Raw genomic sequence first — 13360 nt, forward strand, 5'->3', positions numbered from 1 at the left:
CCATTACTACTAGAAGGAGCATTCCAACTATACTACTTCTTGTGAGTGCAACTATTCCTACTTTTGGGAATACCACTGAAAAAAAAATATCTTCTAGCTCTTTTACTTCCATATAGAAACACAAACCTCAGTCAGTCAGACAGATAGACTGACAGACACAGACTGATTGATTGACTGACTGAGAGACAGACAGACACATACACCAGCTGTTTCTCAGCATAGCTTTTTTCCCAACCTTACGTTGCTGGCTGGGGAGAAGGCATAAAGCATAACTGTCAAACTCCCTTAAGGGAAGATGAACTATATATCCCCTTCTAAAGACGGGGTAAATGAATCAAATAAGGCACAATTAGCATTCTTTTCAATGTAATAAGTCTCACTACTTGCATAGTTCCCTGGCACTATGAAAGTAATAGGATTCCCCCTCCATGTAGCACACAAATAGCATTTTTCCTACTATTCCTATGGTTATTATGAATCACAATTGGAACAGAGGTGACTAACAAAGTGTTGGCAGCTGCTCCTCTTCCCCCACTCCCACCCACAAAACTCCACTGAGATTTCATCAAAAAGAAGGATATGAGGATTTTTCTAGAATTCTGTTTGGGCTCTTGTTTCTATTGGCTTCCTGCCTAAAAGAGAGGGAGGGAGCCCAGCTGTACATTCCCAGCTTGCTAAATCATGGTTTAGCAAGCTGGAGATCAATGTTCAGCTAATATTGTTCAATTTGAGGTAAAGTGAGAATAATTCAGAATATCCATTTGTAAAGCTACCCATTCACTGTTAATTATAATGGAGAGGAATTCCAGAGACAATGCGTCTTTGTTCCGTTTCTTCTTTCTTCGAAGAGAAAGCGCTTGTCTAGAGAGTCAGCTAGGAGTCGGCTGGTATTGGGATCTTGTTCCTTTTCCCCTAAGGTAGAAATGTCTAGTTGCCTTTTGGCAAAACCACCAAAAGAAAGACATTCTAATCTCTTGAGATTAATAGAAAGGAATTAGGCCAAGTGTAAGCAATCTAGTATTCTTCATATGTTTAGTCTTCAACTCTCACAATGAGAGATACTCCAAAACATCTGGAGCACATCAGGTTGCTTACACGTGACCTGATACATATTGGGTCTGTCACATCTGACAGACATACATCTGATGTTCAATAAATTGAAATAGCTTTGAGCTTTTCTCCCCAAATATCTACCTTCTCTTTAAACTACAGGGAAACTGCCTCCCTGTCCATAATTAACAGAATAGTGCAACATTGTGAGATTTCATCTCTTCTCCTCACCTTCCCATGTGACTTTTTTGTTTCTTCAGCCTGGAGAAAACATCTATCCTATAGATGAAAGTGGAAAATGGCTTTATCATGAAACAGATCTATGTGCCACATGGGAAGTGAGTATTTGGGAAGCATTAATCATATCTTAACTAACAGTATCTAAAACCTTCTCACTGTCCTTAGGACATGTCTTCCAATAAATTTGGAGGGGAAAAGGAAGTTAGGTTCCACTGGACACTTCAACAGCAATGGATTCTGAGTTGTATGCTCTACTGAAGCAGTAATATTGGCCTTAAACCTAGGTGCTCAAGATTAATCAGTCTAGCTGTGTGTGATAAGGAAGGATATAGTTTTGGCAAAAACAAAACAACAACATAACACCACACGATACAGGAATGATCTGTTTACTTAATTGAGCAAAATTACAAAGCCACAAACGGTGCAGCAGGTTATCAGGTATAATAAATTGGGCATGCATTCTGTAATTTGTAAAACATTATTATTTTCATGATATTTGGAGGGTTAAATTATCTTAGTCTTTACAGTAGGTCTTATGGCACATTAAACATTAATATATTACTATTTTATTGAAGTTTTAATTGAACTCAATACATGTCCAAGAGAGCAGAGAAACCTTTGGTGGCCTTAATGACATTGTTTGTGTGGGAAGTAGAATTATTTCAAAGTTTGGAAGCAGAGAAACCAAACTAGTAGGAATGTAAAAGAAATGAAAAGATTCTTCCTGTCAGATCAGTGTTGCAGACCCTATAGCAAGCAAAATAGTTGTGATATAAACCAGATTATAGGGCAAACAACTTGTGCAGTGGTGGGATTCAATTTTTTTTTGCTACCGGTTCTGTGGGCATGGCTTGGTGGGCACGGCTTGGTGGCTGTGGCAGGGGAAGGATACTGTAAAATCTTCATTCCTTCCTCACTCCAGGGGGAAGGATACTGCAAAATTCCATTCCCTCCTCACCCCACTAACCTGCTTTCCAGCTCCATTCTCCTGTGCAGGGTAACAAAAGAAGACCCAGCCAATCAACTGGGACTTGGGAGGTAGAGAATAGATGGGGGCAGGGCCAGTCAGAGGTGGGATTTGCCAGTTCTCTGAACTACTCAAAATTTCTACTACTGGTTCTCCAGTACTGGTCAGGATCTGCTGAATACCACCTCTGGTTTGTGTGTGTGTGTGTGTGTGTGTGTGTGTGTGTGGAGAGAGAGAGAGAGAGAGAGAGAGGTGATTTGAGCACTTGTACTATTTTTAATAAGGATCATTAGCATCTTCTCCCTTTCTTGCAATTGTTTCCTATTGCTTCTCCCCTGTTTGTCTTCTCTCCCATCTTCCTTTTTCTAAATTTTCTAAATTCAGACCAAGAACAATCTTTTGGTGGGGGATGAGTCAACCTGCCCTTCTTTCGTCTCCTTTGCTAGCTGCCTCTCAACTGTGTAACCTGAACTCTCATAGTTCCCTAACCAGCATGTCCATTGCTGAGAATGGACCTTCCATTTCTGGGAATTGGTCCACCTGAGGAGCACTTAGGTTGGCACCCTTATTTATTTTGTACTACTAAACAATAAGAATGTTATTTGCCAGTTTATTGCACTATTTTGCCTACTTCATTCTGACAGGCTTTGGAAGCGTGCAAAGATGCAGGCTTGGTGAAATCTCTTGGTGTATCCAACTTCAATCGTAGGCAGCTGGAAATGATTCTGAACAAGCCAGGTTTGAAATACAAACCTGTCAGCAACCAGGTAATGACAGTGAATAGATGAGCCCATGTAAGCATGTTGACTTTCTCACGTAATGAGTGGCATAAGCCATTGGTCCTGGACTAGTGTATCTAGCATCAAAATAACTTGTATGATGTGTCTTCATTATTTCCTGTCATATAAAACAACTTTGTCATTTTTCATATATTTCCCCTTCCAGCCTTGGTTTAGGTTTACTATAATAAACAAACATGTTACTAAAAACAAACAAAACCTTAGCCTATTCATTCAACCTTCCCCACAGGCCTTTCATTTTGGGCTAAAATGAACAAGTAGCCAATTCATACTCAGTCAGGACAAGCATAAAATCATGTTAATTTTCTGCTCAAGGTTTAATCATGGGAAATTAAAGTAATTAATTCCATTCTATTTCCAGAAGAGGCCTTTACCCTAGGGAGGAGAGAGGTATTTTGGGCAGCGACCATCTGAAATAATATCTAAATATGTAGTATTTCAGAAAGTGCTTCAGACAGAGTCAGAATGGCCTTATTTACTCCAATCAACAGCTTTTTCAGTGTTTCTGATCTAGGTCATATGTTCCATAATTCTTTTAAGTAGATGAGTAGGAGACAAAAGTTTATGACCACACCGTATATGCGCCATACACCTTATGAAAAAAAGTTGGGAAATAATAAGGTGACCCAGCTGTTGTGTTTTATCAAAGACAGGAAATCATAATACTTGCATTGAACCCAAACGTGAAAACATACTAAAAGAGAATTTCTGGATTTTGTTGAATTGGCTGTTGCTGGTTGTAGTGGGTGGGAGGAATCATAGAAGAGGAGAGGTTTTGAAGTGATGTCTGGAATGAGAGTTCTTTTTCTTCCTTAAAGGTCCATATCCCTTATATCAAACTGATCATGATGTCCCTGGAATAAAGCCAGCTGCAGGGTCCGGCCAGCCGCTGATCGCTGGAAGCCTGCTCCAAGCAGGGCTAACACGTTCAGTCCTTTATTGTTCCAATAAAGTCTTGTTGCACCAAGCCCTGGTCTAGCCTCTCATTGCTCAACTACAACAACCATAGGAATCGCTTAAGAATTTCAGTGCACATCTTTCATGTATCACAAGCCATAGTTTTGTAACACATATGAAAATTGTTTTACAGGTTTATCTTTTGATAAAATATAAAAGACAAAGAATTGCAAGCCACTTGAAAATAGGCCAGACTGTCACTTGTCTGTCTTGGCCACTTTAAACAAAAATATTTGCTAAAAGCATATACCTCACTAAAATAAGTTATACAGTTGTATAAGTTATATGTATGGGGAGGGTTCCATTTTGGGGAGGAAAAAAGTTGAAAATATTATAACCATGAGGCTATTAGTTCCATCCTGATTTAGGCATGAAAGCTGGCTAAGTGACATTGGGCCAGTCACTTTATCTCTGTCCTAGGAAGAAGTCAACAGCAAACCATTTTTGAAAACCTGGCCATCCCCAGGAGTCAACAGTATCTCAAAAGTGTGCATGCACACACACACACACAGAGACAGAGAGAGAAAGAGACAGAGAGACAGAGACAGAGAGACAGAGGGACAGAGAGAAGACTTGATTGTGTCAAACTCAGCTGAATTGAGTGAGGTATCCCAAATTACTTTGCACATTTTTGCCAGTTTCCTAAAATGCAGCTATGGAGGTTACATACCAGAGACAGAAATCTATACAAGAAAGGAAGCTTATTAATAGAATAGAATAGAATAGAATAGAATACCTTATTGTTATTGCATTCCAAGAATACAATGAAATTTGAAAGCTACTCCAGCACAGTGCCCCAAACACCACATCACAATCATACTACAGAGTATTTAAAAATTAAAATAATGATAATAATAGGACTAAATCACAAATGCACTATTTGATTCAAGACAATTACTGCCTTGAAAAAAACTGCTTCAAATACTTCCACAGTTGATGCTTTTTCCTTTGGTAACTTTTGTGTCTTCCAAAAATAAATACAGTTAACATTTTTTTTGTTTCTTAACTTTGATTTTTTAAATTCTGCATGTCCCACTGTCTGTAGATTGAATGTCATCCGTACTTCACTCAACCCAAACTTTTAGACTTCTGCAAATTGCATGATATTGTTCCTGTTGGGTACAGTCCACTAGGCACATCAAGAGATGAACGCTGGTAAGTTTGTGCATTAAAGATGAGGAGGGGGAGGGAAAGAGGAGGAGTAATAAAGCAAATGAATTAAAGGATTTATGGTTTAATGCTAATGCAACTTTGTGACCAAAGCAGAGAAACAGAAATAAAGAATGTTTTGTCATGGATCGATGGTAATGTTCCATCACTGAGATTGACATGGCAATTCTATGTAAGTGAAGAGAGAAGTAAATGTGAGGTAAATCATCAAAGTAGAAGTACTCCTGGACTACTCATGCTAGCAAAGCAGAAAGTTGAGTGGTGGGGAGGATAATAGCTGTAACATGTTCCTGATCCATTCTGACTGAACCCCTTTTTTCTTATGATGGCTGACAATGCCCTACTAATAGAGAAGCGGAGAGGGATCAGTTCTCTAATTAAATGTCTTGCAATTTCTCCTTTCCCTACAAGACCTGTTTTATTTTAATGCTACAGCCATCAGAACCTAGCCTCTGTTAAATGGGCTCATTTTCCTGATAATCACAAAGCTTATTTTATTTCCTAATGAAAATAAGAGTGTAAACAAGGATCAAGAGTAGGATAGTCACCTGATTTCAAAATGGCATTTTGATTGATTGATTACAGGTGAAAGTCAAAAAATTAGAATATCGTGCAAAAGTTCATTTATTTCAGAAATGCAACTTAAAAGGTGAACCTAATATATGAGATAGACTCATTACATGCAAAGCAAAATAGTTCAAGTTGTGATGTGTCATACATAATTGAGATGATTATGGCTTACAGCTCATGAAAACCCCAAATCCACAATCTCAGAAAATTAGAATATTGTGAAAAGGTTCAATATTCTAGGCTCAAAGTGTCCCACTCTAATCAGCTAATTAAGCCATAACACCTGCAAAGGGTTCCTGAGCCAAATGATCTCTCAGTCTGGTTCAGTAGGAATCACAATCATGGGAAAGACTGTTGACCTGACAGTTGTGCAGAAAACCATCATTGACACCTTTCATAAGGAAGGAAAGCCTCAAAAGGTAATTGCAAACAAAGTTGGATGTTCCCAAAGTGCTGTATCAAAGCACATTAATAGAAAGTTATGTGGAAGGGAAAAGAGTGGAAGAAAAAGGTGCACAAGCAGCAGGGATAACTGCAGCCTGGAGAGGATTGTCAGGAAAAGGCCATTCAAAAGAGTTGGGGACTTTCACAAGGAATGGATTGAGGCTGGAGTCAGTGCATCAAGAGCCATCACACACAGACAGATCCTGGACATGGGCTTCAAATGTCGTATTCCTCTTGTCAAGCCGCTCCTGAACAACAAACAATATCAGAAGCGTCTTACCTGGGCTAAAGAAAAACAGAACTGGTTTGTTGCTCAGTGGTCCAAAGTCCTCTTTTCTGATGAGAGCATCTTTTGCATCTCATTTGGAAATCAAGGACCCAGAGTCTGGAGGAAGAATGGAGAGGCACACACTGCAAGATGCTTGAAGTCCAGTGTGAAGTTTCCACAGTCTATGTTGATTTGGGGAGCCATGTCATCTGCTGGTGTTGGTCCACTGTGCTTCATTAAGTCCAGGGTCAATGCAGCAGTCTACCAGGAGATTTTGGAGCACTTGATGCTTCCTTCCACAGACGAGCTTTATGGGGATGCTGACTTCATTTTCCAGCAGGACTTGACACCTGCCCACACTGCCAAAAGCACCAAAGCCTGTTTCAATGACTGTGGGATTACTGTGCTTGATTGCCCAGCAAACTCGCCTGACCTGAACCCTATAGAGAATCTATGGGACCATTGCCAAGAAAAAGATGAGAGACATGAGACCGAACAATGCAGAAGAGCTGAAGGCCGCTATTGAAGCATCCTGGTCTTCCATAACACCACAGCAGTGCCACAGTGCCTGATAGCTTCCATGCCACACCGCACTGAGGCAGTGATTGCTGCAAAAGGGGCCCAAATCAAGTACTGAGTACATATGCATGCTTATACTTTTCAGAAGTCTGATATTCTTCTATGTACAATCCTTGTTTTATTGATTGCATGTAATATTCTAATTTTCTGAGATTGTGGATTTGGGGTTTCATGAGCTGTAAGTCATAATCATCACAATTATGACACATCACGGCTTGAACTATCTTGCTTTGCATGTAATGAGTCTATCTCATATATTAGTTTCACCTTTTAAGTTGCATTACTGAAATAAATGAACTTTTGCACGATATTCTAATTTAGAGTTTCACCTGTATAAGTTAAATAAATTGACCCTGATCATTTGTGCTTCAAGTGAGAACTCCAGGTTGATTTGTTCAATGATCCATTGGTTGCTTTATTGGCTGCCCATGATATCCTTCAGAGTCTTCTCCTACAGTTCAAAAACTCAATGCTCTTCATCATCCTGTTTCTTAAAGTCCAACTTTTGCTTCCATAGACTGTCATAGGGAATGCCATGGTTTGCACAATTCTGATATTTCTAGGTATAGATACATTTAAGTATCGAAGCAATCCATCACTTTGATGTCTTCATTGTCAATTCTAAGGTTGGCTGTTCTACCTGCTATCATTAATTGGATCTTATATGTAATTTTAATTCCATTATTTCATGTACTCTGACTTTTAGTATTAAGGCTTGCAAATCCTGTGCTATTAGGGTAGTGTCATTAGCATAGCACAGGCTATTGATGTTTCTTCCCCCTGTTTTAAACCACGGCCATCTTCTTTCAATCCAATTCCCTTAATATATATTTTGCATATATAAATCTCCTTTTTTGATATTGGGATGTAGATTGACTTCTTCCTACTGCTTGGTTACTGTGTCATTCTTCTGATTGGATGGCATAATTTGTATGATTTTTATTCTGTTGCTTGCCATAGTTCAGTGAGTATTCTATCTGTTCCTGTAGCTTTCCAACTTCATAATAGCTGGAGTACTGATTGAATTTCATGCTAGAGGTACTTGTAAGTAAGGAATATCTGCTAAGGTATCTCGGATGTTGATATTCTACTGTTTCTTGTTTCAGTATATACTTTCCATCTTTCTTTGATCTTCTTTTAAAGTATACCAGTTTGAGGCTGGAACCCCCTTCTGAGTTCAAAGATCTTTTGAAAGACTTCCCTTGTTTTTCCATGTTTGTTTCCACCTTCAATGTGAAACAATGGTGACTGTAACACCATTTCTTGCCTTTTGTAATATCTCTCTGAAACTCTTAAGTTAATTTCTGAGAGTTTTGGTTTTAGAGTCTCTTCTCTTCTGTGGTTTGTTCTGATGTCCACTTTGCTTTCTTCTCTTTCTTCATTTTTGACAGTTCCTTTTTTACATTCATCCTTAGCTGGTTCCTTAATTTCATACCATGATTCTTCTCTCAATGAAGTTCAGGACTTCAAAGCAATTCCTGATTTTCTCCTTGAAATTGCTGAGTATATCTTCTAGATCATACCATGGGAATTGACCAGTTTTCTTCTTCTTTAGCTTAACATGGAACCTGCCTATGAACAATTTGTGATCTGTTCCACAGTCACCACCTGGCTGTCTCTTTGATGGTCTAATCAAGCCCCCTCCACCTCCTTTTAACACTAATATAGTTAATTTCTATGTACTCCATCTGGTGATGTTCATATATAGAAACATCATTTTGAATGTTTGAAGACAGTGTTAGCTATAAAGAAATCATTGGAGTAGCAGAAATTGATAATTCAGTCTCCTGTTCCTTTCACTTTCCTAAGCCATCCAACTACATTTTCCTTCTTCATGTTTCCTAATCCAACTACATTTTCCTTCTTCATGTTTCCTAATCCAACTACATTTTCCTTCTTCATGTTTCCTAATCCAACTACATTTTCCTTCTTCATGTTTCCTAATCCAACTACATTTTCCTTCTTCATGTTTCCTAATCCAACTACATTTTCCTTCTTCATGTTTCCTAATCCAACTACATTTTCCTTCTTCATGTTTCCAGCTTTGTCACTCCAGTCACCAATCACAAGTAGCATATCTTGCTTGCATGTTCTATTAAATCATAGAGCCATAGGGAAAAAAAACATAGTTAATATACTGATTCAATACATTTACCTATGAAGAAAGCAACATTAGAAGTCTTGATCATCCTCATTCTTGGCTGAGATTATGTAATTATTGAAGACATGGATTTTTATTTTAAATCAACAGAAAATGAATAAAATGTAGAAAAGACAAATAAAAATATGCTTCAAGTTACAACCAGCATAGGAAAATAATAGACTGTTTCAATACAGAGCAAAAAAATTATGCATGAAACTATTTAGGAGAAGAAATATGTCTTCCTGGCCCTGATTTCTATTATTGATTTCAGCCAATTTGGATAAGACATTTCTTTCTATATTAAACTGTCTGAAAGAGGAGATAAAAGACCTCTCCTAAGGTCATGTCTTCTGCAGATGTTTTAAATTCTTCCATTCTAGCCAATTTACTTTAAAAAAACTGAATACAAGATTGAAAGCTGAAATATTTTAAACCAATGAAAAGATGTCTCATTAAATATTAGTTCTTTAGATAAAAAACAGTTGTTCTCTATTATGGCAGCTAAAATCATGCTTTCAGCCTGAGGACAACCTTTGAGTTTCAATTGTCCTTTTACCCATCTGTTTATAGGTCAACATGGTTAGCTATCCCCAGTGACCTAAATCTGGATCCATAAATAACATGCCTCACTTTGAACAAGGATCAATACTGCACTTGATTTAGTAGTGGGTGTACTTTTGATTATTTTGAAACTTGATCACAATGGTTGTTGTCTTGTGCCAGCTCCTTTTCAACCCTATGTTGTAATCTATATATCTTTCTCCTAAGGAAAATCTGATTCTTTTTTTTGTGTGTGTATGTTTTCCAAGGGTGAATGTATCTTCCCCACCACTCCTGGATGATCCCCTGCTAAATGCCATTGGAGAAAAATACAACAAGACAGCAGCTCAGGTGGCCCTGCGTTTCAGCATTCAGCGTGGTGTGGTGGTCATTCCAAAAAGCTTCCATCCAAAGCGTATTAGAGAAAACTTCCAGGTAGACACAATGAATGAAATGCAATGTAAACTCTTCCCACCTTAAACAAAATGAGCCAGTCTTCAATCTTTTAGATTTAGAGTCTGTTACAAGTGCCATTACTATTACTCTATCTCCAGTTGTATCTGGGTGGAGATATTGCAGCTGTGATTCATCCACTGTAATCCAAGAATAAAAATCATTCTATGCCAGCGCCTTCTTCAACCTTGCACCTTCCAAATATATCAGTCCCATCCTTTCCAGCCAGCATGGTTCTTGAGGAGTTTTCCAGTCCAACTTATTTGGAAGGAGTCTGGTTGGATTAGAAACCAGAAGGATAAAAGATCAGACATCTTTTTTTCCCATCTCCATTCTTTCAGATGTTTGTAACACATTTTTATACATTTTGAAAACTACAAGTTGTCCCCCTTTAAAAAGCAAATAAATGTAGTAGGTAGCACAAATGAGAAACATCTATTTCTCAGATGTTACTGAATTACAGTTCCCAGCAGTCTCAGATAGAGCGAAGGCAGCTGCATGTTGAATTTCAAATCTTCTGAAGGAACATAGATTCCATATCCTCAGAGAGATTATAGATTGATGGATTTAATTGCTGATTAAACTAGGGCCAGCCATGCTCTTACAGGGTGACGTAGCATGTGATAAATGTGAATGCCCTCTTCCTCTCCTTTTTTAAAAAAACAATTCTCCAAGGGATTGTTTCTTTCCTTCCATATAGTCAATTCAATTTTCCATTTCATATCCTTATTTTAAAACTCCTTTTTGCAAAGAATGTATACTGTTTTTTCCTTTCATAAGCTGCTGCTAGAACTAACATGTCTCCTTTTTTGTGTTAAGATCTTTGACTTTTCCCTCACTGACAAGGAAATGAAAGATATCGAAGCTCTGAATAAAAATGTCCGCTATGTGGAGCTTTTAATGTAAGTTCCTGAATAATTCCAAAGATTGACAATAGGGGGAAATTTGTGATTTTTATGAGATACTTAGTACTGCATTGTCACTTTTTAAGAAAATAAAATTGGGGGCTATAAAAGATTTGTAAGCAGACAGGGAATTGTTTGATTTGTATGTCTTGTGAACTTGCCCAACTATTTTGTATAACACATGGCTAAAACTAGAGCTTAGAATAATGTGTGAAGAATTCAGGATCCTTAATAATCATCACATTGAAGGATGGATCTCTTGAGCTTCACCCTTCGCCCATCCTTAGGACACCACAGGACAGTTGCTAATAACCAAAATCAAGAATTCCTTTGGCTGGGAAGTTGGCACAAATCAATTTTTTTGTTCATTCACCGCTCTCCAAATATTCATGCTCCCGTGAGTAAAACAAAGATTATGGAAAATATGGGAATTATACATCAGTTTTCCTTTCAAAGGTAGCTTCACTTTTCCTCAAGCCCTTACTTACCTCAGCACATAGAAATGTCATCAGTACCACAGAGTTCTATAAAAACAGGAACATCTCTCGTGTACTTGTGTTTCCAGACAGAAATGGGAATATGAAAGCAATAGATAAATGCTAAAATCCATAACTCCTTCATACAGTATATTGGATTATAATCTCCAGAATTTTTGGCCAGCTACATAGCTTTTATTCTCCTGTCTTCCCACAGTGCAACAGTCTCTACCATGAAATTCTGTTCATCTTAAAACTGGAAAATGGCTTTAGGTTTTCCAAAAAAGATTTCAACAGGCTATTTGATGAAGCTACTGGTCACTTTCAGGATTGATAACATTGAAATCAATGTCAAGAAATCTCAGAAGAATAAGATGAGTGAGAAATGACACCAAGAGAGATTTTATTTTACACACTCCTGTCTGCTGGAAGCTATCCAGACCATCCGTGTCCTTAGATAACCAAAGGAAGGTTCCAGCTTTAGCCCCAGCAGCCAAATTAAAAGGGATAGCCAATCTTAAATCAGAAGCCTGGCAGTCCAAAGAAACTAATAAAAAATTAGCCAAACCACAAAGGCCAGAAACCTTTGGCAGTCCAGAGCACTGAAACAAAATTCAGTAATGGCTACAGTCTTCAGCATATGGTGTGTAGCTATGTCAGCAAGTTTATAATTTTCTTTTACTTCTCAATAGCCAAGCAATACTTTGGACATGCCCTTATGTAGGGCAGGGGTTTCCAAACTTGATAACTTTAAGTCTTGTTGACTTCCCTGTGCTGGCTGGGGAATTCTGGGAGTTGAACTTCACAAATTTTAAAGTTACCAAGTTTGGAGACCCCGGACCTCAGGCTATAAGATGTAGATTGTAAAATTCCAGACAGCAAGCCAGTCCCACAAAACTCATCAAGTGATTTTAGGCCCCCACTGTCTCAACCTAATCTATTCATACAGGTGAGGTAGTGCTGTCCAACCAGTGTATGGGAATTGGATAGTTAGGTAGCAATTGTGAGCTGTTCCCTTAAGGGAATGCATCATGGTAAATGTAGTTAAGGTATCCTGGGAAATGTAGTCCATCTGTAATCCTAATTGGTCACTAAATTGACCCTCAACGGGTTGGGGGAGTTTTCCTCACTCTTGGCTGAACTCATGGACTCATGGTAACTGTTCTACTTCTATCGTTACAAGATGGGAGAAATAGGATAGGAGATAAACCATCTTTTTACCTACAAGACAGATATGCAAAGGATTGTTCATTAAAGAAGAACTTCATCACAAATGTGAGTTATGAGGATACCTGATGAACCAATAAAAGTACTTTGTTATGGATGTTTTGTGGAGTTTATCTATCTGCATCTGTACAGGATACAGAATAGTAAAATGATGGTTTATCTCCTATCCTTTTTCTCCCATCTTGTAACGATAGAAGTAGAACAGAATAGAGGTAGAGTTAAGATTATGTTGTAAACAACCCAAAGTTGTTGGATAGGAGATGGGCAGCAAACAAATCTCATAAAAACAAATAAATAAGATTAGAGGCCTTCTGCTCTCAGAGAAAAGGAATTAATGCCCTTAGTAATAGCAAGTCTTCATAACTTGCATCAATCATATGAAAATTAACCTGTCTCATTATGAGATGTTTATTTTCAATTTCCCAGCCTATTCAGATATTTTCTGAAGATCTCTCATCCAATAGTAACCCAGTCTGACCTACCATAGCTTCTTGGGGTTAATCTTAAAGTCAGCTGGTGCTGCGATCTACTGGCACTACATTAGAACTAATAGTATTTTTTTTTCTCCATT

General features: G+C 38.1%; 1 protein-coding gene across 2 annotated transcripts in view; it reads left to right on the top strand.

The window, feature by feature from the left end:
* The window catches only part of AKR1D1 (aldo-keto reductase family 1 member D1), a 64488-nt gene that overhangs the window by 50384 nt on the left and 744 nt on the right, over positions 1-13360 (top strand). For both annotated transcript variants that reach the window (XM_026725040.2, XM_026725100.2), the window contains exons 4-8: positions 1311-1388; positions 2902-3024; positions 5060-5169; positions 9998-10163; positions 11001-11083. In XM_026725040.2, coding sequence (XP_026580825.1) covers positions 1311-1388; positions 2902-3024; positions 5060-5169; positions 9998-10163; positions 11001-11083 — 560 coding nt within the window. The remainder of the gene's footprint in view (positions 1-1310; positions 1389-2901; positions 3025-5059; positions 5170-9997; positions 10164-11000; positions 11084-13360) is intronic.

Source organism: Pseudonaja textilis, chromosome 5, assembly GCF_049901715.1.
Source record: "Pseudonaja textilis isolate UNSWEBS1 chromosome 5, rPseTex1.2, whole genome shotgun sequence".
Taxonomy (NCBI): domain Eukaryota; kingdom Metazoa; phylum Chordata; class Lepidosauria; order Squamata; family Elapidae; genus Pseudonaja; species Pseudonaja textilis.